Source organism: Sebastes fasciatus, chromosome 1, assembly GCF_043250625.1.
Source record: "Sebastes fasciatus isolate fSebFas1 chromosome 1, fSebFas1.pri, whole genome shotgun sequence".
Classification (NCBI taxonomy): Eukaryota; Metazoa; Chordata; class Actinopteri; order Perciformes; family Sebastidae; genus Sebastes; species Sebastes fasciatus.
Window position 1 is genome coordinate 21517471 of NC_133795.1, and position 27297 is coordinate 21544767.

A 27297-nucleotide genomic window follows, 5' to 3' on the forward strand; every position below is an offset into this window, starting at 1 on the left:
GAGGTGGTGTACATAATCTGAAAGCTGGGAACCTGAAGATTAATTTGAGGTGCAGCTCAGCACTGTGTGTCAAGTTATTCTAGTCATTAATAAGAAATAGAAATTAATTAATAAATGAATGAATGAATTCAAATAAATTGTGAAAGTGTATCAGGGCTTAGAACATGATGATATATGTTTGTGATGTCCATCCCCATGCTCTATTATGTCTCATAAGTTGTTGCACCAATTTTTGGGTTGATACCATTTGTTACACAGAATTGGTGCTAAATTTAAAAATTTTTTACCACTCGAGAATTGATAACAATGATCAATAATCCCTCCAAAATACCACATTAAGACACCAAGATCATAGAAAAAGCCCTACTGTGATTTTATTCAAACACACCATTTTAGTATATGCGAAAATAAACACATTTGTAAGGAATGTAAACAAATCAGCCAGTCATAGGCTCGTTACATGCATAGTGTCCTTTCAAAATAAACTTCCTTTTTCACAGGAAGTTTATGGCAGGTTTAGGCAACACAACCACTTAGTTAGGGTTAGGAAGCGGACGTGACTGACGTTAACTTCACTGACTAGCGACAAAATGAGTCAACGTTACTTTCAGTTTCACACAGGACATGAACACCGGCCTCCTGGTTGAAAGTCCTGTGTTTGTTTGACCCATCTATCTCCCCTCCCGCCCATCTGGGAGTTAGTTGAAAGCCTGGTGCATCGCATAGGCTACAGTCACTAAAGGGCGCCTCTGTGCGTCGGTATCTGATGCAGAGTTGGGAGTGAGAATGTGTTGGCTGTCGATCAAAAGTTATAGTCTCCATTAAATTCAGCTTTAAAGACATGCGTAAACATCAGTGTGGTTTTAAAGAAGAGTCAGTAGAGTGGTACCGAAGGCCTACTCTTTTCAGTTGTGTGTCTGTATTTGATATAATAGAAAACTGAGATCCGGGAGTGAAGGCTGGATTTGGTGGGATTTGATACTAAGCCAGTATTTTATTTTTTCCACCACATTTTCTGTAAGCAGCATCGATCGTGTTTTTGAAGACTTTTTATGACTGCTAAGTTCTACACTTAGTGACAAAGAGACCTTCTCAAAATGGCTGCACGTCCCCGCCAGCACGATGACGGCGGTGATGACGGTGATTGTAGTGTTGGGGACGATAATAACAACAACAACAACAGCGATGACAGACAGCGATGACAGACTTGATAACAGACAGAAGTACTAGCGGTGGTGAAAATGAAAAATGAGGAAGATTGATGATTACCATGATGATGATAGAGATGACGATGGTGCAGGCGGCGGAGTTGATTGTTTTTATGAGATGAAAGTGTGTTTCCAGACCTCTCTGGGCTTTTTTTTTTTGGTCTGTTTTTCTCTTCCCTCCCAAGAGGAGAGGAGCTCGGGGATAAAGGCTGGTCCCTGGGGTGTTGTAAACACTACTTTACACCCGAGAAATGGGCTAAATGAGCCTGCAATGCTGCACTTATCAGAGCGGTGTGTCTATGTACACTGTGTAGGCGGGTGTGGATTCACGGCTGTTACTAGTAGTCTTAAGCTTTGTCCTAATTTGCCATCCTTGGAATGAAGCGCACACATATGGAGCCCGGACTTCATATTGGCGTCTATCTTTTGCGATTGCCACCCGCTGCGTGTTCAGAACGTTTTGGCGATTTGATCGACAGCCTCATTGTTTTACGGTCCTTCCTCTCTCTCCCTCTTTATTCATGTGTCTCAAGTTTTTTCTCACTTCCCTCCTCTCCAGCCATTGTCTTTCTCGCCCACACACACACACAATTTACCGCACACCGAGCGCAAGCTGCAGCTGTAAATAAGAGGAGTTGTCATTGTGCATTTGATGAGGGTATTGTACTGTTTGTATGCAGCGAGCCAGGGACAAACTGCATTTGAAGAACAGTTTGCAGTACTCAGAAGCAGGAATGTGGTGGCTGGTTGGCTCAGATGAACTCAATCAACCTTCCTTGTTAAATAACTGACATGCATCACCGTCCATTATGTCGCTCTGTTCTGGCTACTGCATCGATGCACAGTAGAAGCAAAGAACGTATATTGCCAAGAAGTGAAAGTTAATTGTTCGTTCCATTGAAACATCAGCACCCACCAGCAAAGCTATGCTTCCTGCATTTTGGATTGAAAGTGACTACCTGACGCCAGTAAAACGTGCCGTACAAAAGTAAAACAAAACTGTTTCTATTCTATTGTCGTATTCTACCGAAAATGACCTGTGTTGAACAATATAATATTATATATATAAGCATTTCATGTCTAGTGGACAATCACTTATGATTATAAACTGTAGAATTCAGCAAAAATGAGCAGAAACCAAAAACTGAAAAACTGACTTTGAGTTTGGTACCACTTTCTCACAAGGCAGGCTTTGTAGGTTGTAACAAATTACTTTATTAATAGTTAATGAACAATTTATGAATGCTTTACAGATTAGTTGTAACACATTAATAAGAGGAACTTTGGGTTGCCAGGTTGAATGAAAATATCTCTTGCTCGTGAGTAATTAATAGACTCAAATCATTAATAAATGATCATGAGAGTTTCACTTAGTCTCAGTAAGTAACTCGCAAAATTGTGATATAATAGGAAATAAAGTCTGGAGCTGCTCCATAGACAATGAATGGAAGACTGATTTTGTGGACCCACAGAATGTTTTTCTTTTTTAAAGCCAAATGATCTTTATTCTATTGTAGTGTTCTCAGTTGTGAAACAGAAAATGTTCCCATATACTCAGAACGTTCCTCTGGGTGCTCTCATTATCATCTAGAACATCTCTCCCAGTTCATTGTCTATGGAGCAGTTCAACACTTTATACCCTATGACATCACAAGTTTGAGTTTTAGCACTCTAGTTTGTGGATGTGTTCTTGTTTATTAATCTTTTCTGGACTGTCTTAGACCATAGAAATAACATGTTTGAATTTTGAAAATGGGTGTAGTTCCCCTTTAATAGAGGATAATAAACATAAAAAGAATAATAAAAAGTTGCAGCAGTTATAGAGGATTCACAGGAGCAGTTATAGCAACAAATACATTAATAAACACTTAAAAAATGCACTTACAACTATATTATAGTGTGTTATATCCGTATATGAGTTGTTGGTTGATTTACTCTATAAGTTCAGTCGAGGTCAAATGCTACATTGGAGACGTCTACCTAATGAACCAAAGAGCTAAAGACTAAGTGTCCTGCTAGCAGAGGATGAACTCCACTCACATTTCGTTTCACATCCCTTTAACAACCCCAATCTGGCCCTTTGATCATTGTATTGTGTGTATTTTTTCACATTTAAATTCTTAGCTTTGCAGATCATGATCAAATGTCCGGCACCTTGGCACCCCACAGTTTTTCAAATCTGGCCCTTCTAAAAAAAAGTAATTTAATTGAATAGACCTGCCCTAACCCTAACGTATTAGCCATCAATAAAACTAGTTGTCACCTCAGTTTTTAGACAGTAGTGCCATGAGCCCGATCACTGAGGGCAGCCCTCTTCTCTGCCTGCTTTTATACTATTTCAAATGAATTGAAAAGTTAAACAATACAATCAAAATGAATTAGGAAGCTTTAAAGGCTGTAATTTGCTGCTTTTTTACTTGCCAGAATGGACTTCTGTTATTGAAAAGAAAACATAATTTGTGCAGTGAAACTCACTGGCAAACAGTACATAAATTGGTGCATTACTGTGTTTTGCTTGCCACCAGGTGAACTGTATTTATAGTGGATGTTTGCTTTATGGTGATGTTTCCTGCTGACTCACTTTCAGCTGCTTTTTTTCACCATAATGTCACTGGTTTAAAGATATACCTTATCTGCATAAAGCCCTGTGAAAAGTGTAAAAAGGTTGAGAAGAGAAAAAGGACAAGTTGTATAATACTGCAGCAGGAGACTGGACGTCGGGCAGAGAAGGTAGAGAGTAGAGATACTGAAAGGATAAAGATGGGGAGAGAGGAGAAGAGCTGAGGAGAAAGCAAGAGAAATACATTTAAATGGAGAAAATGGAGCAAGAGACATTGACATGCAAAGCAGCACAAACTATGAAGGCAAAGACAGAGATTAACTTTTACTCAAAAATTCGAAAAAGAGGGAAAGAGTGGACAGCCGGGAGGAGATAAGTCTGTCCACAGTCAGCAGGGTGGGAATAAGGGAGGTTTTAAACATGTCCAGATATGATATGTTTGAGTCATACCTTCTGCAAACCTAACCTACCAGGATTAAACCAAATTGCATGCATGATTTCTTTTTACGTTTTTAAAGGTATAATGCGTGAATGTTTTTCCAAGGGGCTATTTAACCTGGTCCCACCCCCTTTTAATTTGCACCTGGCAAGATCTTTTCATAAAAAGTACAGCTATCTTGTCTTATAAGAGTTGTTCCAATACCAATACCAGTATCGGAAATGCGTCCGATACTGCCCAAAATTCGGGATCGGGTATCGACGAATATGCCAGTCTATGTACTGATCTGATACCATTTCATTTACCCAGAAAAAAAAGTCAACTCATTTAACTAGAAATCAATTCTTCTTTGCCTCTCCAGCCCGTTCTAAAAAAAAACATATATAAATGCCACGATAACGCACAAGGCAATTAGCGTGCAATAAGTACGCCTTTCTTGATTTCCACGTCATTTGTACACCACGTATCCTGTACTGACTGCAACGTAAACGCATCCGCGTATAAACGCTATAGTAAAAGTTAGTGACGTAGTATAAAAAGCGAGAAAGACCACTTATGGTGGGCGGGTGGACCAACCAGCCACCAACCACAAACCCATGTTCAAGAGCGTTGTTGACCGATGTTTTGTTTTGGAAGTTACGTTATCGTCACGTTTTGTTTTTTTACATTTGTGACATGGTTTCCGTAGTTGTTTCCGTACGTGTTTTAGTTAGTGGTTTTCTTGCCTGTACCTAACTGCGGACATTTGCATGGCGTACAAATGACATGCGAAAACGTTAGAATGCGTACTCATGACACGCGGAATGTCTGTGTAATGTCGTAGTATTTATACGCCTTCCCGTGAGACCAGGTTGGAGATTCAGTCACAGCTAGTTGAAGTTACTTTACCTGTTTATAGACAAATCTACCCAGGTGCCAGTGTGGGACACGGCTTTAAAACCGTACTGATGTCGACATCCCTTTGAATTGAGCTTTATTAGTAAAGCAGAGGTTTACCAAAAGAGAAATCCTGGGTGAGTCAGTCTATTCTTGACATGGTCCCGGCTTTTCACAAATTATTCAGTTACCTCTCGCTGTTATCTGAAGCTGCCAACATGCAGGTTTTCTACAGCACGGATCACATTATTTCTTTATGTTGTTTTATTTCTTTGTGCTTTCTTTAGGTTCATGTCAGAATCAGAAACGATACACAAACTGTGACTTTCTCTTGGACAAATGAGTCATACAGTGTTAAAAGCTCATGTTGTCACATAATCACAAGAACAGCTAGACCTTAATGGAAAGCCATTGTACATCAGTTGAGGTACCCTGCAGATCACTTTTAAGATGCGGCAGACACTAATACAGCATAGTGCATTCTTGCAGCACGTCAAGCAGTAGGTTGCAGCTCTAGATGAGAGTCCAACAGTGCAGTGAAGCTTCATAACACGAGATACTGAGCAGGACGGACATGCAAGTGCAGCTCTAATTAAAAATGAATACCAGGCAGGGCTCTGTCTGTTCGGAGAAAAAGCATCTTCGTTCTCTGTAAGCGCTCTGGGTGCAGCGCAGGAGGACGTGGAGAGTGGATTACATTTGATCACTGTGGTAGCACAGGAAGGAGGAAACAATTTCACACCGAGCTGTAAATTTAATTATACTATGTGCCTGCAGCTAGTACAGCTCACCCTGGTGTAGCACCATGATGTTCATTACCGATCATACCGTAATTGAATTGTTTACATAGTAACAGAATTGTTTGTCAGTATTATTTTTTAGGATATTTTTTTTGCCTCTAGGAGTTAACTAATTAAAACATTGAAACGCGCCAAAGGGCAGCTCGGTGGTTAGGATGTTGCTTTCCATCAGACCATCAGAAGGGGTTCAGAACTCCAGCTGCAACCTTTCTGCTTTGAGTCTGCAAGTCCTCCAGGAGCTCCAATCTCCTCCCATAGACATGCAGGTCAGGTGAATTGGAAACTCTAAAGTGCCTCCAGGTGTGAGTATGAAGGTATAGAAATGAGTGGAAGAATGGATATGCCCATATATAACAAAAATGTACTTATAGATAAAATAGCAATGTAATATTCAGGTGGCAACCTCCAGGTCTGAAAAGTGAAGCCAATGCTGAAGTGCCTTAAACTTGCATTCTCTCTCTTATCAACATGGGAGTGGGCAAATATGCTTGCTTTATGCAGATATATGTATATATTTATTATTGGAAAATCAATTTACAACACAAAACAATGAGAAATATTGTCCAGAAACCCTCACAGGTACTGCATTTAGCATAACAAAATATGCTCAAATCATAACATGGCAAACTGCAGCCCAACAGGCAACAACAGCTGTCAGTGTGTCAGTGTGCTGACTTGACTATGACTTGACCCAAACTGTATGTGATTATCATAAAGTGGGCATGTCTGTAAAGGAGAGACTCGTGGGTACCCATAGAACCCATTTTCATTCATATCTTGAGATCAGAGGTCAGGGGACCCCTTTGAAATTGGACAGTTTTTCCTCTGCAAAATTAAACATAAGTTTAAAGCATTATTTATCCTCCTTCGTGACAAGCTTATATCGCATGGTTGGTAACAATGGATTCCTTAGGTTTTCTAGTTTCATATAATGCCAGTATATTCACTCTAGGCAAGTTGCGTTAAAGAAATTGATGGTGTTAAAACAACTTTGCGTAAACATGTTTTTATATATGTATACACAACATAACATTTTACCGCCAGAGAAAGTTGATATAGTGAATGTGTTAGCAAACACTTAAAAAACACTTTGCTTACACACCTGTTTACACATTCAACAGATTCCACACAACATTATCATTCATTTGGAGTAATGTTTTGTTTTCCCATCTGGCGTCTGTTAATCCAATATTCTCTCTCTTTTTGCTCTATTTTTGGTCTCCACCAACTCCAGAGGGAAATATCTGTTTCTTCAGCTGCTAAATGCTCCACTATGTTCACCAGCTAGTCTCTAACTTTAAGTCTCACTAAGACGGTAAAGCTCCGTAGAGCTGAGGGGAGCTCTGTGGGTTTGTCACAGTGAGCGACACCGTTCACATTACACAAAGTCATTTGATCCGTCGTAAATATAAAGCTATTGATTAAAGCAGTGTCCTGACTGAACGTTGAAGAGCAGTAAAAGAATTAAAAGATGACAGCTGTCTGAAGCACTAGAAGTACTTCCCACGTCCTGCCATCCATCTTTCAGGCCTCCTCTTCTCTTCTGCTCCATCCATCCGTTAAATCTCCATCGATCTGTTGATAAATCTGTTCATCCATCTGTTACTCATTGCTCCACACTGAGCGTATGCTTCACAACCGTCGCTGAAATCGAGCCTTTGCTGCATCCTAAGTTTTACCTTGAAGTAATGCCGTTATAATGTGTACTTTACAAAGGTCACCTGTCAATCAAACAGTGTTGGCGGTGCTGCGATGTCTTGTTTTTTTTCTGGTATTATGTCTTCAGTGATGTGTATCAGTAATTATTAGATTTATTATATATTTATTTCACGACGATCTTTAATCTGCAGCTTCAGACTTTCTGTATGTTCATGTAGTTGAAGACGGCATTGACTTACTTTAGTTGCTCAGTAACCATGCGACGACGGCGTATTTGGGCCATTGTAGGGCGGAAAAAAAAAAATAGTTACAGAGTCGGGAAAGGGGGGTAATATTCCAAGAAAAAAACTCAGAATTTCCAAGATTAAAGTCGTAAATTTACGTGACAATAACTTGGATCTAACCTTGCAAAGTGAAGCGATTTGATTCCTTGACAAAAAAAAAAAAACATAATTTTAAAACAAAACTTACTTACAATGGCCCTAATACGCCGTCGTACCGTGCAGATGCAGATTGATGAAACAAATTATAAACAAAAAACAGTTGCTTAGAAATAATCAGAGTAAAATTGACAACCTCTTGTGCTGTGAAATGGAACTGAACAAGATGTACGGCTTGTCAGAAGTTTAAATCACCCCATGTAGTCAATGAACCATAAAATTACAAAATATGTAAACAACAGATGAGTCAACTAAGAAATGTTTGACCTTTTAAGAATAACATTTTACCGGAATGAAACTCTAAATAAATGTCCCTAACAGTGGTCTCCTGGTTGAAAGTCTTGTGTTTGTTTGACAAACCTGTCCTGAGCAGACTCTCATGCTATTAACACTAGTAAATTTGTCTTTGGCGACATATCAGTCAGATTCTTCTCTTCTTTGTCTTCTCTTACCAACACGGGCAATTACATTTTAGAATTGATTGTTTTATAAGCGCGTGTGTGTGTGCGTCAGTGGCCTTACATCATCTATATCCTGGCAGTCATTGATCGGTGTGTCTTCCAGCATGTTGCCACAGACCTGTGTGTGTGATGTGTGGACTGTTATATGACACCACAGACATGAGGTCATAGCTATGAGCCCATCAGTCCCACCCAACCGTTCTTCAAAAGGGTTTCACATTACAGAAACTTCTGTGTGTGTGTGTGTGTGTGTGTGTGTGTGTGTGTGTGTATGTGTCCTTAGAATTTGAAATTATTTATCCACCCATCCATTTTCTGTCACTGGTCCGGGGGTGGATCGCAGTGGCAGAATGCTAAGTAAGGTAATCCAGCCGTCAACGGCAACCCGGCAACGTTTTCCCGCTCCTCCTGGGAGATCCCGAGGTGTTCCTATGCCAGATGAGATATATAATCTCTCCAGAGTGTTCTGGGTCTACCCCAGGGCCTCTTATCAGTTGGACGTGCCTCCAAAGAAAGGTGCCCAGAAGGATCCAGATCAGATCCCAACGCCACCTCAACTGGCTCCTTTCGACGCAACTGGGAGACTCTCCTGCTGTTGTCACTGACGTCCTGATGCTGTTGAATCAGAGATGGAGGAAGAAAATATTGTAGCTGTCTGTAGTCACCCAGAGCTACAATAGTACATCATATCTCTACAGAGACAAGATGATGTGTGTGTAAATGATAGACTGTCTATGGTATGAGAAAGGGATAATGTACAGCGAGCGGGTCATTGTTGTGAAAGAATAATGACCGTGCTTATTACAAGGCTACTTACTGAAGAAATCCATATTTTGACACAAAAAACTGTCTGCCAGAGTCCCACATCAGAGCTGCACCCATAGCAACGGTCTGCTATTCAAAGCAATGGTCTGTTATAAAGGAATTACAGACCGCAGAATGTCGTGATTGACCAATTAAAATCGAGTATTCAACACAGCCGTGTAATAAACAACAATGTCGCTGCCGTATTTATGCCTAGATTACTTTATTTCATGAGTGTTGATGGAGCAGCTGCATAGCCTGGCACTGATCGAGCAGAACTCTATTCAGAAAACAAGCATTTTAAAAGTTGTTTGCTTGTCGTCTTGCAGACAGACCTGACAAAGCATGAATTCAGACTTTTTACAAATCATCATCAACATCATCATGTTGTTATTTCAGCATTATTTTGATCCGTTTATTGCAATGAAATCACAGCACAATCTGTTTATTTTGGCTTCATACTGCAGCAGCGACGTGCGCTTGCTAGATACAGTCAGTGCAATGGCACTGTATGTAAATACAGCTCGCCGCCAGGTTATGTTATGAACCCATACACGATGGCGTTTGGTTTTCTGACATATCTGGGACTTCCATAACATGTACAAAGCAGCAACAATGGTTATTTCTTCCATGGTTGATGGCGGAAATGGTGGAAAGGAAAGTTGTTGGTATCTATGGAGACAAGCTCCTTCTCCTGTCTGGCATGTGTAGCGCAAATGAACACAAATGATACCGGCGGTCCAACTTGCGCGAGTAAAGTGAGGCGAAAATTCACTTTGCTCTTGGTGTGAACACAGCATAAGGCCTACAAAGGAAGCTCATTTTAGCTGCTTGTATCTGCGATACTCCCCGACCCCTGTTGCAATTTCAAACTGTTTGAGTTTACTCTCTGTACGTCCAAAGGTTTTCAATACAGGTCAAATATCTGTGGATGAATGGATATACAGATATTTACCCAAAAGTTTTTATTTTTACCTGCTGAGGTTTAATTCATCTAATTAATATCTTCTATAACTCAGTGTCCAGCATTGTGATGCTGCTTAACCCAACCATGGCGTGAGCTGCTGCTTGATTAATAGATCAATATTTGTTTTCAATGAAATGTCTGAAAATAGTGAAAAATGTTTATCCAAAATTCGCAGAACCCAAAGTGATGCCTTCAAATGCTGTTTTTTTCTCTAATCAACAGTCCCAAATCCAAAGATTCAATTTCCAATTATATAAAATAGACAAGAGCAGCAACTATCTCACATTGGAGAAGCTGGAACCAAAGAATGTGACATTTGATAAAATACTAAAAATTAAATCGACAAGTTTTGTAACTGTTCGCCTCAGTTAAAATTCAAATGAAATTCTCCACCCACAGACTCCTGGGTTTATAAAACTCTCTTTAAACCCACGGGACAAACTTCCAAACTGCATTGTCATCAAGCTAAAAGCAGGGCTGTTATTTTTGGTTTCTGAAAAGTTTGACATTTCCAAGGCATAGGATCTTCACCCGACAGCGACAACATGCCATTTGGCAGATGCTTTTATCCAAAGTGCCTCACGGCAACATGACTGCATACAATTGAAGCTTGGATTGCCCCAGTGGGAGTTGAACCCTTAACCCTCACTGTGTTAGTGCTCTGTTACTACAGTTCATAGTCAGCACTCCTGCAGTTCCTGCTCCAATTCTGCTTTTAGGCTTTCTCAAATATGAAAACTTCTCCAGCTCCATTCTCAGTGATCCCTCCCAAATGAGAGTTTGTGGAACGGCTTTCCCCAGCAAATCAAATAATGCTTGAAACAATTAGTCGATAAATCACTTTGTTTTGTTTTGCACTAAACAATGACAAGTGACTCCTGTACCCATCACCCAACATCATTTACAGTCAACACAGAAGCTTTGGGAGTGGTTGTTTAGGAGCAGTCAACATTTTTCAGGACGATCGAAGAAATATGCAGATTTAATAGTTTAGTCAATCCTGTAAGACTGTTTGAAGGTGTTGGAGTACGACTGCATATATAAACTGGGAAAAAAAAGTTCGGAAACTTGTGTTTGGTGGATTATTTCTCTGTTGTTACAATGCTAATTGGCATTGTATTTTACATCGTTGGAAAGCCTGTTTATTTACCTTCGCAATGATGTCCAACTTGTAAGGATCATGCATTTGTGGGATGAGCAGCACAGCTGATTATGTGGGTAGCGCCCAAGAAAAATTTGCCAAAATGCTCTGCCAATGGTAAACAGTGTATTCTCATAAGGCTACCAGGAAGCCTGCAATGACTGCCCTTCACCGTCAGGCCCGTTTGCGCTGGTGTCGACAACACATACAATGGAACCTGAACATGTGGGGGAATGTCATGTTCAGTGATGAGTCCAGGTTCTGTCTGCCAAAGTTGGATGGCAGGATAGACGACGCGGAGAACGCAATGCTGATTGTTGCACCGATGGAGTAACAGCTTTTGGTGGGGGCAGTGTCATGGTATGGGGCGGCATCTCCTTCACTGGCAAAACAAGGCTTGTCATCATTGAAGGCCATCTCAATGCAGTGAGATATCGGGATGAGATTCTGCAGCCAGTGGCGATCTCATATCTCCACAATCTGGCACCTAACTTCTTCATCCTCCAAGAAACAACGCTCGCCCCTACAGAGCCAGGGTTATCACAGACTACCTCCACAATGTGGGAGTAGAGAGAATGGAACGGCCTGCCAAGAGTCCAGACCTCAACCCAATTCAACACTTGTGGGATCAGCTTGGGCGTGTTGTACGTGATAGAGTGACCAACACAACCACGCTGGCTGACCTGCAATGAATCCTGTTTGAGGAATGGAACGCCATCCCACAGCAACGTGTGACCAGGTTGGTGACCAGCATGAGGAGGAGGTGCCAAGCTGTTGTGGCTGCGTATGGATCTTCCACCACTACTGAGGCTCCTGACGGTGTATTAAATGAATAAAGTGTAAAATAGCCAATATGTCTTGTTTGTTCCTTGTCCAACGATGTAAAATACAATACCAATTAGCATTGTAACAACAGAGAAATAATCGACCAAACACAAGTTTCCGAACTTTTTTCCCCCAGTATATATATTATTAGAAATCAATTAACAACACAAAACAATGACAAATATTGTCCAGAAACCCTCACAGGCACTGCATTTGGCATAACTTTTACTTTGAAGGCAACATCTCTGAACTTCCTGTTCTGGCTTGGCTGTTTATGTCTGACTTGATGCAGCTCCTGGCCGCGCCCACACTGTTTACATTCACACACCCTTCACGAAGAAATAAATATATATAATGCCGCGAACTTGCAGCTGTCTCGTAGAATATTTGTTTTGACATGTGACCATTTTGTTTTTTTCTTTATTGAAATAAACAACTGAATATCATACACAATTTCGTATTTGTTCTCAAAATAATACAAAACATTAAAAAAGTTTATGTTCTTTCAATATTCTTAAACAGGAATTTGGAAATTGTGTAGAACATCTTCATACAATAGTAAATGTCCATTCTTATCTAATAAGAGGGCAACTCTTATAGTTCCATTATTCACCCACGTTTGTCCCCAGTGATGGGATGTAACTAAGTGAATTTAGTTAAAGGTACCATATTATAAAAAAGTGAGATTTTCATGTTTTTTTTATTATAAAGCAGGCTTAAGTCCTATATAAATACTGTGAAAGTATCGAAACACTCAATACACACACCCGTATTCAGAAACTCTGCATTTGAAACAAGCCGTCAGGATTTCTGCCCATTTGTGATGTCACGAATATACAATATTTAGACCCTTTACACAATTTTAAACGTAAACATTCTAAATGTGTCCCAGTTTATTCCTGGTTGCAGTGTATGTAAATAACATCAGCTGACAGGAAGTACACATGGACCCAAACTGTTGCCTAGCAACGCAATTCTGTTGCAATTCCGTCAAAATGCGCCAAAACGGAGCGTTTCAGACAGACAGTATGAGGTCAAAATTTGAACATTACAGCATGTAAACATGTTCTAGTAGAAACACAAAATACAAGTATGAACCTGAAAATGAGCATGATATGGGACCTTTAAGTACACATTTAAGGTACTTTTACTTTACTTGAGTCTTTTCTTTTGAAGCCACTTTTTACTTGTACTGTTCTATATTTAGGCATATCCGAAAGCTTTAGTTTACAAATTAAGATTTTTGCACACAAAACACATAAAGAGCTTAGAAAATATGATGTTTTGCAATAAATGAAACTCTTCAACATATGAGTAGCCTACAGCTTAAACGATTAGTCTATTAATCAATCGGTCGTTTGACAGAAAAATAATTGGCAGCTATTTGGATAATTGTTTAACCGTTAAGAATTTTCACAAACCAAATAATCAATCGATTAACGGAGAAAACAATCAGGAGATAAACCCATATGCGTGAGTAATAATAATCTAAAGATATAATACATAACAGTATAGCAGTCACGGGACATTTTTATACTCTTAATCGTCGGGCTCACGCTTGTGCTCACTCTACATAGACATGAACGAGCATCGCTCAAAACAGTGAGGCGACACACGTCAGCTAAAACTACCATATCACTCTATATTTCAACTGCTTGGCAGTAGTGTTAGCTGACCAGACGAAGGTCTCTCCATCCTAGTGTTGACACCCGGGTCGGTGTCCCATGCGCGCTCGCGTGTGGCTACGCTGTTCAGACTCAAACTCCAACACAAACTACACGGAAGCACCAAAGTTATATCTAGTGGAGCCCGTCTTGCAAAACAGTGTTGGCCACGGTCGGAGGACGCGGGGGAGACCGTAGCTTTGGTCTCCAGGGCAGAGTCTCTGCTCCTCTGCTCCTCTGCCTGCTTGCCTTCACTCAGCTCGCTCCACCTCACGTGCATGCGCGTACACTACACACTGCAGAAGACTTCGTAGCTCTGAGAATATCTTGTGAATGTACGGTGGACGTTTGTGCAGAAATACATTTTTGGATGATTACATATATTGTATAAATTGTTAACATTTCATGTAATTAAACATTGATTTTAATGTTTGGAATAATTTGGAATAATCTGGACTACAATTTAAAATAAAGTTTGTTGGTGAACAATGATTGGCTGCTCAAACATGCAGTTATTGATAAACTGATTCTTTTTTCTTTATTTGGATCTCATCAACTTCTACAAAGTCTTTGCTGGTCTTCATGGCTCCACACACACAAGTCAAAATAATCAAAATGAACAACAATTTACAGTAAAATGACACAGTATCGATAAAAAAAGAAAAGTGTAAACAAACCAAACAGAAAGATCAGAGATACTGAGTGAAATTATTTTACAAAAACAAAACCCTCTTTTTTTCTCTCATTGTTTCTAAATGTAGCACTTGAAGCAGTTTAGCATATTTAATTAAGAGATGTACATATACTTATAGTACTTATGTACTAATTATTGCAATTTTTGGGTTGTATCCATATGGTTGAATGCATTTATTGTAAGTCACTTTGGATAAAAGGATCAGCGAAATGAATGTAATGTAATTTAATAAAGGTCGACAACAGAAACAAAAAGCAGATTGTCAAACTAAATAATAAAAAGAAAATAAAACCATAATAAAACAATACCTTAAACAAAAATAAACATATCTTTGGAATAATGAGTCAGCAGGAGGACAGGTGCAGCTTAAATTCAGAGAGTTTTCCCCTTAAGAAATAAACATCATTAATATAAATATGATCATGCTCTTTATCTTTAACTGCTCTGTTCCACTGTCACACAGACCTTCAGTTGTAATATATTCAGTTTATCCATAGTGCCAATGACTGGAAACAGCTTCTCAGTGAAAGTGTGTTTGAAGGTGTGTATGTGTGTGTTAGTATCAGGATCAGAGAACGACAGCTTTCCTCTGTTCCAGTCCAGATTCACTCTGATCCTCCGGAGCTTCTTGTGGACTCTGAGACCAGTGGGTACAGCTGATGGTGACCACGCTGAGTTTTCACCTTTATAGAACCGTATTGTCCATAATCCAGACTGTATGAGTCCCTTCCTCTGGACAGACTCTGCTAACACACCCAGTAACCAGCCTGTACTGTCTCCAACCTCGACATCCCAGCTGTGAGTCCCAGAGTTAAAGCCCTCAGAGCTCAGGACAGAGCAGTGTAGATCAAACCTCTCTGGATTATCAGGAAGCTGCTGTTCCTCGCTTCGTCTCACACTGGTCAGATCTTCAGACAGGATGAGTTTTGGACCAGCAGTGTTTGGATCCAGAATCAGAGGAGTGTAGGAGACCATCTCCTTCATCTTGTTCCAGATGTTGAAGGTCAGGTTGCCCAGGTGTTTGGCCTCGTCTATCAGAGCTCCTGAGAGCAGCTGTGGATCCTCGAGCAGGAGGCGCTGCTGGACTCTTTCCACTGCAGCCTTGTAGTTGTGCAGGAATGAGACGTCTTCAGCTCTCAGCTCCTCCTCTGTGGCTCTGATTGTGTCTGAAAGAGCTGCTATCTCTCTGCTCAGAGCCTCCATCTTCTCCTTCATCATCTGCCTCTTCTGCTCCTCTTCCTCCCTCAGAGCAGAGATCCTGGCCTCCTCTTCCTCTTCTAGAAACTGGTGGAGCTTCTTGAACTGCTCCTTAATCTTCCTCTCTGTGCTCCGGGCCTGGACCTTCATATGTTCTGCTGTTTGATCAGACTTCACTTTAACTTGTTCAAAAACCTTTAACTTCTCCTTTAAGGGCTCCAGAGTTTCCTGAAGTTTCTTCTTGTGTTGTCGTGCAGCTTCATCGATGGGTCTGAATCTGTGGTTGGTGTGTTTTTCTGAATCTCTGCAGACGACACACACTGGCTGCTGATGGTCCAGACAGAAGAGTTTGAGTTTCTCAGAGTGCAGACTGCAGAGAGCCTCTGAAGCTCTCTGATCTCTCTCAAGTAAAAAGGCCTCACACAGGTTCTTTAAGGCCCGGTTTAAAGGTGGTTCTGGCTTTGAAGATCTTCTCTTACAAATTGGACACTCATGTGTTGGTTTCTCTCTCCACCAGCTCTTCAGACAGTCTTTACAGAAGCTGTGGCTACATGACAGGACAACAGGATCTCTAAAGACGTCATGACAGACCGGACAGCAGAGATCCTCCTCTGATCTGGAAGCCATTTAGTCTCTGAGTGAAGCTGAAAACACAGCAGACAAAAAGTACAGTCAGTCATGGCTCCCCTCCCTCCTCTACTAGCTTCACTGACATTTACTTTCACGTTGAGACGTGTTTTTAGTCAAACTCACCTTCAGTGTGTGGAGCGTCAGCAGGTTGAAGCAGCAGTGTTGTAGTTTTCCACTTTTCTCTCCTGTAGATGAACTCACTCAGATGAAGTTGTTAGTTTGTTCTGAAGGTGAATCTGATCGTCTGGTTTTCAGTCTGTGTGACTCTCTTTAGTGAGGAAGAATAACAAACTGTTTGTCTGGTTTCTCAGGTGAGTCTGGTGAGGGGCGGAGCTTTAGTCAGACCTCTGCTGAATGTTGCTGCACACAGAGGAGTGACTCATCTAAAGTCCTGATTCATTGCAGGACATGTAGACTGATAGTGTGCAGCAGGCTGTTGCAACAGTTATGTTTATGAGAAGAATCGCTTCCAAACAGATCATCGCCTGAATCAGAAGGATGGATCTACAGTTCTGGATCCATGGTGAGTTGATTATTCGGTTTAATCGAAGGTAGAGAAAAAAATATTCCTAAAATGTTCCATAGTCCCCCTTTCTTATATTCATGGCACCCCTTAAACAGGAATTTGGAAATTGTGTAGAAAATTGTCATACAATAGTAAATATCCTTTTTTATCTAATAAGTGGCCAACTATTATAATTCCATTATTCACCCACGTTCCTTGTTGTCCCCAGTGATGGGATGTAACTAAGTGCATTTAGTTAAAGGGACTGTTTGTAACTTCTTACACGTACATATCACCCGGGTCGGTGTCCCATGCGCGCTCGCGTGTGGCTACGCTGTTCAGACTCAAACTCCAACACAAACTACACGGAAGCACCAAAGTTATATCTAGTGGAGCCTGTCTTGCAAAACAGTGTTGGCCGCGGTCGGAGGGCGCGGGGGAGACCGTAGCTTTGGTCTCCAGGGCGGAGTCTCTACTCCTCTGCTCCTCTGCCTGCTTGCCTTCACTCAGCTCGCTCCACCTCACGTGCATGCGCGTACACTCCACACTGCAGAAGACTTCGTAGCTCTGAAAATATCTAGTGAATGTACAGTGGACGTTTGTGCAGAAATAAATGCTGCAGCTCCTCCAGACCAACAGAGGTTTCCCGTGTCTTGTGAAGTGACGGGGCTCGGCAGCGAGAAACGTTATCGTCTCTGACTGGGTGTCGGTGTCTCACCTGTTCCCTCCGGCCGCGGTCGGGAGACTGAAGTAGGAAAAGCCAACACTAGGATCAGCATTGATTCATGGAGAGACCTTGGTATGGTCAGCTAACATTACTGCCAAGCAGGTGAAATATAGAGTGATATTGTGGTTTTAGCTGACGTGTGTTGCCTAACTGTTTTGAGCGATGCTCGTTCATGTCTATATAGAGTGAGCAAGCGTGAGCCCGATGCTGACTTTCGTTGACTTAATGGCCACAGGTGTCGCTGTTAAGAAGCGTTTATGATTCTTACAAACAGTCCCTTTAAGAGTTCTCATTGAGAACGACTTGTGTTAAAATGAACTAGAAACGAGTATATCAACAGTAAAAACATGTCTAAAAATATCTCTTCTAAATGAAATTCATCAAGGAAAGTCTATATTTGGTTTTGTCCATGCGGGCTGCTGCTCCTCCGGCTTTCTTATGTTTGGAAAATGTCACCTGAACTGGTTGTTGCATCAAATAGAGAATTGTACATATATTTTTTGGATGATTACATATATTGTATAAATTGTTAACATTTCATGTAATTAAACATTGATTTTAATGTTTTGAATAATCTGGAATAATCTGGACTACAATTTAAAATAAAGTTTGTTGGTGAACAATGATTGGCTGCTCAAACATGCAGTTATTGATTAACTGATTCTTTTTTCTTTATTTGGATCTCATCAACTTCTACAAAGTCTTTGCTGGTCTTCATGGCTCCACACACACAAGTCAAAATAATCAAAATGAACAACAATTTACAGTAAAATGACAAGGTATCGATAAAAAAAGAAAAATGTAAATGAACCAAACAGAAAGATCAGAGATACTGAGTGAAATTATTTTACAAAAACAAAACCCTCTTTCTTTCTCTGTTATTGTTTCTAAATGTAGCACTTGAAGAAGTTTATCATATTTAATTAAGATGATGTACTTATACTTATACTTATAGTACTTATGTACTAATTATTGCAATTTTTGGGTTGTATCCATATGGTTGAATGCACTTATTGTAAATCACTTTGGATAAAAGTGTCAGCTAAATGAATGTAATGTAATTTAATAAAGGTCGACAACAGAAACAAAAAACAGATTGTTAAACTAAATAATAAAAAGAAAAGAAAAACATAATAAAACAATACCTGAAACAAAAATAAACATATCTTTGGAATAATGAGTCAGCAGGAGGACAGGTGCAGCTTAAATTCAGAGAGTTTCCCCCTTAAGAAATAAACATCATTAATATAAATATAATCATGCTCTTTATCTTTAAATGCTCTGTTTCGCCATCACATAGAACTTCATTGGTAATGTATTCAGTTTATCACCAGTGCAAATATATGGAAACAGCTTCTCAGTGAAAGTGTGTGTGAAGGTGTGTATGTGTGTGTCAGTATCAAGATCAGAGAACGACAGCTTTCCTCTGTACCAGTCCAGATTCACTCTGATCCTCTGGAGCTTCTTCTGGACTCTGAGATCAGTGTATGGAGCTGATGGTGACCATGCTGTGTATTTACCTTCATAGAACCGTATTGTCCATAATCCAGACCGTATGAGTCCCTTCCTCTGGACAGACTCTGCTAACACACCCAGTAACCAGCCTGTACTGTCTCCAACCTCGACATCCCAGCTGTGAGTCCCAGAGTTAAAGCCCTTAGAGCCCAGGACAGACCAGAGTTCATCAAACCTCTCTGGATTATCAGGAAGCTGCTGTTCCTCGCCTCGTCTCACACTGGTCAGATCTTCAGACAGGATGAGTTTTGGACCAGCAGTGTTTGGATCCAGAATCAGAGGAGTGCAGGAGACCATCTCCCTCATCTTGTTCCAGATGTTGAAGGTCAGGTTGCCCAGGTGTTTGGCCTCGTCTATCAGAGCTCCTGAGAGCAGCTGTGGATCCTCCAGCAGGGGGCGCTGCTGGACTCTTTCCACTGCAGCCTTGTAGTTGTGCAGGAATGAGACGTCTTCAGCTCTCAGCTCCTCCTCTGTGGCTCTGACGGTGTCTGAAAGAGCTGCTATCTCTCTGCTCAGAGCCTCCATCTTCTCCTTCATCATCTGACTCTTCTCCTCCTCTTCCTCCATCAGAGCAGAGATCCTGGCCTCCTCTTCCTCTTCTAGAAACTGGTGAAGCTTCTCAAACTGCTCCTTAATCTTCCTCTCTGTGCGTCGAGCCTGGACCTTCATGTGTTCTGCTGTTTGATCAGACTTCACTTTAACTTGTTCAAAAACCTTTAACTTCTCCTTTAAGGGCTCCAGAGTTTCCTGAAGTTCCTTCTTGTGTTGTCGTGCAGCTTCATCGATGGGTCTGAATCTGTGGTTGGTGTGTTTTTCTGAATCTCTACAGATGTGACACACTGGCTGCTGATGGTCCAGACAGAAGAGTTTGAGTTTCTCAGAGTGCACACTGCAGAGAGCCTCTGAAGCTCTCTGATCTCTCTCCTGTAAGAAGGCCTCACACAGGTTCTTTAAGGCCAGGTTTAAAGGTGGGTCCATTGAAGATCTTCTCTTACAAATTGGACACTCGCGTGTCTGCTTCTCTCTCCACCAGCTGTTCAGACAGTCTTTACAGAAGCTGTGGCTACATGACAGGAGAACAGGATCTCTAAAGACGTCATGACAGACCGGACAGCAGAGATCCTCCTCTGATCTGGAAGCCATTTAGTCTCTGAGTGAAGCTGAAAACACAGCAGACAGAAAGTACAGTCAGTCATGGCTCCCCTCCCTCCTCTACTAGCTTCACTGACATTTACTTTCACGTTGAGTCGTGTTTTTAGTCAAACTCACCTTCAGTGTGTGGAGCGTCAGCAGGTTGAAGCAGCAGTGTTGTAGTTTTCCACTTTTCTCTCCTGTAGATGAACTCACTCAGATGAAGTTGTTAGTTTGTTCTGAAGGTGAATCTGATCGTCTGGTTTTCAGTCTGTGTGACTCTCTTTAGTGAGGAAGAATAACAAACTGTTTCCTGGTTTGTCTGGTTTATCAGGTGAGTCTGGTGAGGGGTGGAGCTTTAGTCAGATCTCCTCTGCTGAATGTTGCTGCACACAGAGGAGTGACTCATCTAAAGTCCTGATTCATTGCAGGACATGTAGACTGATAGTGTGCAGCAGGCTGTTGCAACAGTTATGTTTATGAGAAGAATCGCTTCCAAACAGATCATCGCCTGAATCAGAAGGATGGATCTACAGTTCTGGATCCATGGTGAGTTGATTATTCGGTTTAATCGAAGGTAGAGAAAACAAATATTCCTAAAATTTTCCATAGTCCCCCTTTCTTATATTCATGGCACCCCTTAAACAGGAATTTTTGAAATTGTGTAGAAAATTGTCATACAATAGTAAATATCCTTTTTTATCTAATAAGTGGCCAACTCTTATAATTCCATTATTCACCCACGTTCCTTGTTGTCCCCAGTGATGGGATGTAACTAAGTGCATTTAGTTAAAGGGACTGTTTGTAACTTCTTACACGTACATATCACCCGGGTCGGTGTCCCATGCGCGCTCGCGTGTGGCTACGCTGTCAGACTCAGACTTCAACACAAACTACACGGAAGCACCAAAGTGATATCTAGTGGAGCCCGTCTTGCAAAACAGTGTTGGCCGCGGTCGGAGGACACGGGGGAGACCGTAGCTTTGGTCTCCAGGGCCGGAGTCTCTGCTCCTCTGCTCCTCTGCCTGCTTGCCTTCACTCAGCTCGCTCCACCTCACGTGCATGCGCGTACACTACAGACTGCAGAAGACTTCGTAGCTCTGAAAATATCTTGTGAATGTACAGTGGACGTTTGTGCAGAAATAAATGCTGCAGCTCCTCCAGACCAACAGAGGTTTCCCGTGTCTTGTGAAGTGACGGGGCTCCGCAGCGAGAAACGTTATCTTCTCTGACCGGGTGTCGGTGTCTCACCTGTTCCCTCCGGCCGCGGTCGGGAGACTGAAGCAGGAAAAGCCAACACTAGGATCAGCACTGATTCATGGAGAGACCTCCGTCTGGTCAGCTAACATTACTGCAAAGCAGCTGAAATATAGAGTGATATTGTGGTTTTAGCTGACGTGTGTCGCCTCACTGTTTTGAGTGATGCTCGTTCATGTCTATATAGAGCGAGCACAAGCACGAGCCCGACGCTGACTTTGGTTGACTTAACGGCCACAGGTGCGCTGTTAACAAGCATCTCTGATTCTTACAAACAGTCCCTTTAAGTACAAATTTAAGGTTCTTTTACTTTACTTGAGTAAATTTTTAAGCCACTTTCTACTTCTACTGTTCTATATTTAGGCATATCTGAAAGCTTTCGTTTACAAATTAAGATTTTTGCATATAAAACATATGAGGAGCTTATAAAATATGATGTTTTGCAATAAATGAAACCCCCCAACATACAAGTAGCCTACAGCTTAAACGATAAGTCTATTCAATCAATTGGAAAAATAATTGGCATCTATTTGGATAATTGTTTAACCATTCAGAATTTTCACAAACCAAATAATCAGTCGATTAACGGAGAAAACAATCAGGAGATAAACCCATATGCATGAGTAATAATAATCTAAAGATATAATACATAACAGTATAGCAGTCACAGGGGACATTTTTATACTCTCAATACTTTAACTACATTTCCCTGATTATACTTCCATACTTTTACTCAAGTAACATTTTGAATGCAGGACTTTTACTTGTAACAGAGTATTTTTTACAGTGTGGTAGGAGTACTTTTACTTGAGTTTGTTTGTTTGTTTATTAAGATCCCCATTAGCTTTTGCATAGCAGCAGCTATTCTTCCTGGGGTCCACATAGTTTACATGGTGACAATACAAAAATACATATTCACACTACTCATCGTACACTAACATAACACATCATAATACACGTAAAAAAAAAAAAAAAAAGAAAATAGAAAGGCTCCCGACTGAATCTATCATGATCTAACAGATAAATATCATCATTTAACATGGAATGCCCATAATACCCTTACACACCCAAGAATACTTATTAATTACTAAAGTTTCATCTTAAAGGGACTGTTTGTAACTCTCAGAAATGCTTGTTAACAGCGATACCTGTGGCCGTTAAGTCAACGAAAGTCAGCGTCGCGCTCGCGCTTTTGCTCACTCTACATAGACTTGAACGAGCATCACTCAAAACAGTGCAGCGACACACGTCAGCTAAAACCACAATATCACTCTATATTTCACCTGCTTGGCAGTAATGTTAGCTGACCAGATGAAGGTAAACAGTGTATTCTCCTGTTGGTATTGACTCTTGTTTTGAGTTATTTGGTGGATTGGATGATTGAACTCTCAATCAGTAACAAGGAACAAACAAGACATATTGGCTATTTTACACTTTATTCATTTAATACACTGACAGGAGCCTCAGTAGCGGTGGAAGATCCATACGCAGCCACAACAGCCTGACACCTCCTCCTCATGCTGGTCACCAACCTGGTCACACGTTGCTGTGGGATGGCGTTCCATTCCTCAACCAGGATTCATTGCAGGTCAGCCAGCGTGGTTGTGTTGGTCACTCTAACACGTACAGCACACCCAAGCTGATCCTACAAGTGTTGAATTGGGTTGAGGTCTGGACTCTTGGCAGGCCGTTCCATTCTCTCTACTCCCACATTGTGGAGGTAGTCTGTGATAACCCTGGCTCTGTGGGGGTGAGTGTTGTCATCTTGGAGGATGAAGTTAGGTCCCAGATTGTGGAGATATTGGATCGCCACTGGCTGCAGAATCTCATCCCGATAGCTCACTGCATTGAGATGGCCTTCAATGATGACAAGCCTTGTTTTGCCAGTGAAGGAGATGCCGCCCCATACCATGACACTGCCCCCACCAAAAGCTGTTACTCCATCGGTGCAACAATCAGCATTGCGTTCTCCGCGTCGTCTATCCTGCCATCCAACTTTGGCAGACAGAACCTGGACTCATCACTGAACATGACATTCCCCCACATGTTCAGGTTCCATTGTCTTTGTTGTCGACACCAGCGCAAACGGGCCTGACGGTGAAGGGCAGTCATTGCAGGCTTCCTGGTAGCCTTATGAGAATACACTGTTTACCATTGGCAGAGCATTTTGGCAAATTTTTCTTGGGCGCTACCCACATAATCAGCTGTGCTGCTCATCCCACAAATGCATGATCCTTACAAGTTGGACATCATTGTGAAGGTAAATAAACAGGCTTTCCAACGATGTAAAATACAATGCCAATTAGCATTGTTACAACAGAGAACTAATCGACCAAACACAAGTTTCCGAACTTTTTTTTCCCAATGTATATATAATAATAGGAGTGGGAAAAAAATCTCAATTTCTTTTTTTATGATTTTGAAATTTATTGTTTAACGAAGTTACCACTTCTATTGTTGTAGTCTGAGTAACGTGACGTCACATCTGTTCCGTGTCTGTCAAAAAACAAAACAAACTGCAACGAGCCAAAACGGCAAAGCAGAAAACAGAGGAGGGTCTGCGTGGCTACTACCTGCAAGGGGCTATATTTCTGGGGTTCCGTTGTAGCCAGCAGATATCCAGGCTAAGTCTTCCTTTCCTGTGCGCTGCTCATTGTTTACAGTTCCATGAGCAACTTGAGATGTGAGATTGGAGTTGGATTTGGAAGACGACATGTATGACCAGATTGTTTCACAAATAGCCAGTTTACAAGCTAATTTTAAACCAATAAAAGCTAAATCATCATCAGACAATAGCCGTTGGGTTCCCAGATTGCATTTCGGCCAATGCGTTCAGCCTCTTTTGCTCTCCACATTGACTGTTTACCTGCATTCAACCAAAGCAAACTTGATTGGTCAATGCTACTCGGACTACAAACGGAAACCAGAACCCTTCTGGTACCAAAATCTTGTCCCGTTGCCTACAGATTCTACACATGAATGCAGAATCTGTTTATAGAGATTAATCAAATCCAAACGTCTACCCTCCGAGCTTCACACAACCGACGGGTAAAGCTCTCCACTCCCTCCTGCTGCTCCGAGCAAGATGCCAGGAAGTCAGACATTAAGCCACCAGTCGGGCTTTTACAATCTCTTCAGATACCCCCTGAGCCGCTCCGCTCACATTCAACTGACAGACGAGTAACAATCACAGTAGAAAGCTCTTCTGAACAAATGCATCCCTGGCGGTGAGGAACATTGTTGTGTTGCTGTCAAGATGGAGACGGAGAGGGTTGCAGATGAAAGAGGATGGTGTGTGTGTGTGTGTGTGTGTGTGTGTGTGTTTGTTTGTACATGTGGTTAGATTTAGGCAAGAAAAGTGCTTTGCTTACAGTTAGTGAAAGATAATGGTTTCAGTTAAATTTTTTTAACACGCCATACCTTGTGCTTCAAGTCACTGCAGACTTTATTTCTGGATAGATAGCTTGATATGTTAGAGGGGTAGGGGACAGGGGATGTTCAGGGGGAGATAAAGTCAACAGTGAATGTCACATAGGAGTGGTGTACATCATCCTGTGAACCTGAAGATTAATTTGAGATGCAGCTCAGCACTGTGTGTCAAGTTGTTCTAGTCATTAATAAGAAATAAAAATTAATTAATTAATTATTTAATCAATTAAAATAAATTGTGAAAGTGTATAAGAGCATGATGTGATGATATGAGTTTGTGATGGTCATTCCCACGCTCTACTATGTTTCGTTGTTGCAACAATGTTTGGGTTGATACCATTTGTTACACAGTTTTGATGCTAAATTTAACAATTTTTTACCACTCGAGAATTGATGAAAATGATCAATAATCCCTCCAAAATACCACGTGAAGACACCAAGACCTTGAGGTAAACCATATAAAAAGACATGCTGTGATTTGGTATCAAAGACTTTGGACATTTGGGGATTTCTGCAAGAATTGCATTTTTTTGGCGATTGGATGGTGAGCACTTCTGTTCTGGAAACTGCTCGGAAACCCCCTTATTATCAATATACCTAGGTAAGTCATCGATCCTCTGAATGCTCTAGGTCTGTAGTTTGTGGCTGTAACGTTTCATGAGGCTGTGATTATCCTAGCGGTCACCACAGGTCATTTTATACAGTGAGGTCAAATTTCAAAAAATGGTCTCACTACAATGAAATGGCTACTATGGGGACTAACATCAATACACATGAATACAATTGGGCTCATTAGATTGACAAGAGTCTCAGCTTTACAGTGATACCCAATTTATGTAATTCCAAGACTGTTTAGTGACCCCAGTATGCAGCAATATCCAAACACACCATTTTAGAAAAGGAGAAAATTATACATTTATACTGCATGAAAAAAACTGCATGGTTTTTGCCCCAAACTGCATGTGATTATCATAAAGTGGGCATATCTTGAGGTCAGAGGTCAAGGGACCCCTTTGAAAATCGACATGCAAGTTTTACCTCGCCAAAATTTAACACAAGTTTGGAGCGTTATTTAGCCTCCTTCTTGACGAGCTAGCACATGGTTTCCTTGTTACCAATGGGTTCCTTAGGTTTTCTAGTTTCATATAATATCTGTACCTTCCAGCTCTAAAACTGAACCTGCTACAGCCTCTGAAACACGGTAAAGTCGGTCGGCATCCCGGGTCTCAGGTGGTTAAATAAATATGTGATTGTCTCACCATTTCTTTAGCTGCACAGGAAGGAAACCCTAGAGTTTATTATACCAGCTGATGAATGTGATCACGTCAGGGATTGTCTCTCTACATCGTCTTTTCCTGCCGAGTGCAGAAATGGTGGGAGTAAATTTCATTACCAAACATCTACAAATCTGCCTCTTCATTCCCCGTCCTCAGCCGACGAGGGAATCCTCCCTGACAAAACGACGCCGACTCCTTTTCATTTTCCGTACAAATAGAAAACCGCATCAGCAGACAGCAGCAGACATTAGCTCTCTGGGTGCCACAACGAACAGCGATTTCATTCATTAATCACTCGCTGTTCAACACCGCAGACTGTGTTGACTTTTGATTTCTTCAGCGGAATCTTATTATTGTACGTGATGTTTGCAAGAACAGGAGGAAGTGAGGCTGCCGGGGAGGTGAGCACACAGAGTCCAGAGCGATTCACTTCTCTTTTCTGTTGCCTCTCACAAAAGATCCACAGAGGTCATGATCAAATAAGACTTTTAATCCAGCTCAGACAGAGAGCTGCGGACTGAACCTCTACACTTTTTCACTGTGGTGGACAGGAGCGCCTTAAAACGACTTGAGGCCCCGGGGCTACAGACATTTTGGAGGCCCCTCCCTTCACAATATGCCACGGCAACTTTAATTCAGACCCCTTAGTCAATGGACAGCAACAAATATTAAATGAGTGCCCTTCTAATCAGTAAACAGAATATGAAAGTCCTCATTATAAGAAAATATGTCAACAATAAGTCAAGACAAAGTTAGGTTATTGAGCCAAGTAGGCCTGTGTGCACAGCGGCAACACAAGATCAGTCTTTTCAATAAAACATCACAAGCAAAGAATCGGGATAAACGTGGGGAGGGGAGGGGCAAAACTTGCTATAACTATTATTTTTTAAATTATTATTATTTACACACATCACAGCCTTCATCTGACATTTAAAGCAGCAGTGGGTAGAAATTAAGCAAATATGATTAAAAAAAAAGTTATTTTATAAAACTGTCACTATATCCTGAGAGTAGTGCATGAGACAGGTAATCTGAAAAAAAAAAATCATGTGCCTCTGGTGTCCTCTAGTGCTCCTAATGTATGATTTCAC

The 27297-nt window shown here is 41.2% G+C and overlaps 4 protein-coding genes across 4 annotated transcripts in view; 1 reads left to right on the top strand and 3 right to left on the bottom strand.

Moving 5' to 3' along the window:
• Window positions 1–27297, top strand: part of mmp24 (matrix metallopeptidase 24) — a 94876-nt gene that overhangs the window by 5590 nt on the left and 61989 nt on the right. The window lies entirely within an intron of this gene.
• LOC141768833 (zinc-binding protein A33-like) overlaps window positions 11886–27297 on the bottom strand; it is a 275021-nt gene continuing 259609 nt past the window's right edge. Inside the window, exon 2 of the transcript XR_012594222.1 lies at window positions 11886–11957. The gene's annotated coding sequence lies outside the window, so the exon portion shown is untranslated. The remainder of the gene's footprint in view (window positions 11958–27297) is intronic.
• LOC141768824 (nuclear factor 7, brain-like) overlaps window positions 14357–27297 on the bottom strand; it is a 94008-nt gene continuing 81067 nt past the window's right edge. The window contains exon 2 of the mRNA XM_074637221.1: window positions 14357–15003. Within this exon, the coding sequence (XP_074493322.1) occupies window positions 14974–15003 (30 nt within the window). The 3' untranslated portion in view covers window positions 14357–14973. The remainder of the gene's footprint in view (window positions 15004–27297) is intronic.
• LOC141776513 (nuclear factor 7, ovary-like) lies at window positions 18870–20845 on the bottom strand. Its single transcript, XM_074650145.1, has 2 exons — window positions 20382–20845; window positions 18870–20272 (listed from the first exon to the last, which is right to left on the bottom strand). Exon 2 carries the CDS (start codon window positions 20253–20255, stop codon window positions 18870–18872), a length of 1386 nt encoding a protein of 461 aa, XP_074506246.1. The 5' UTR covers window positions 20256–20272; window positions 20382–20845.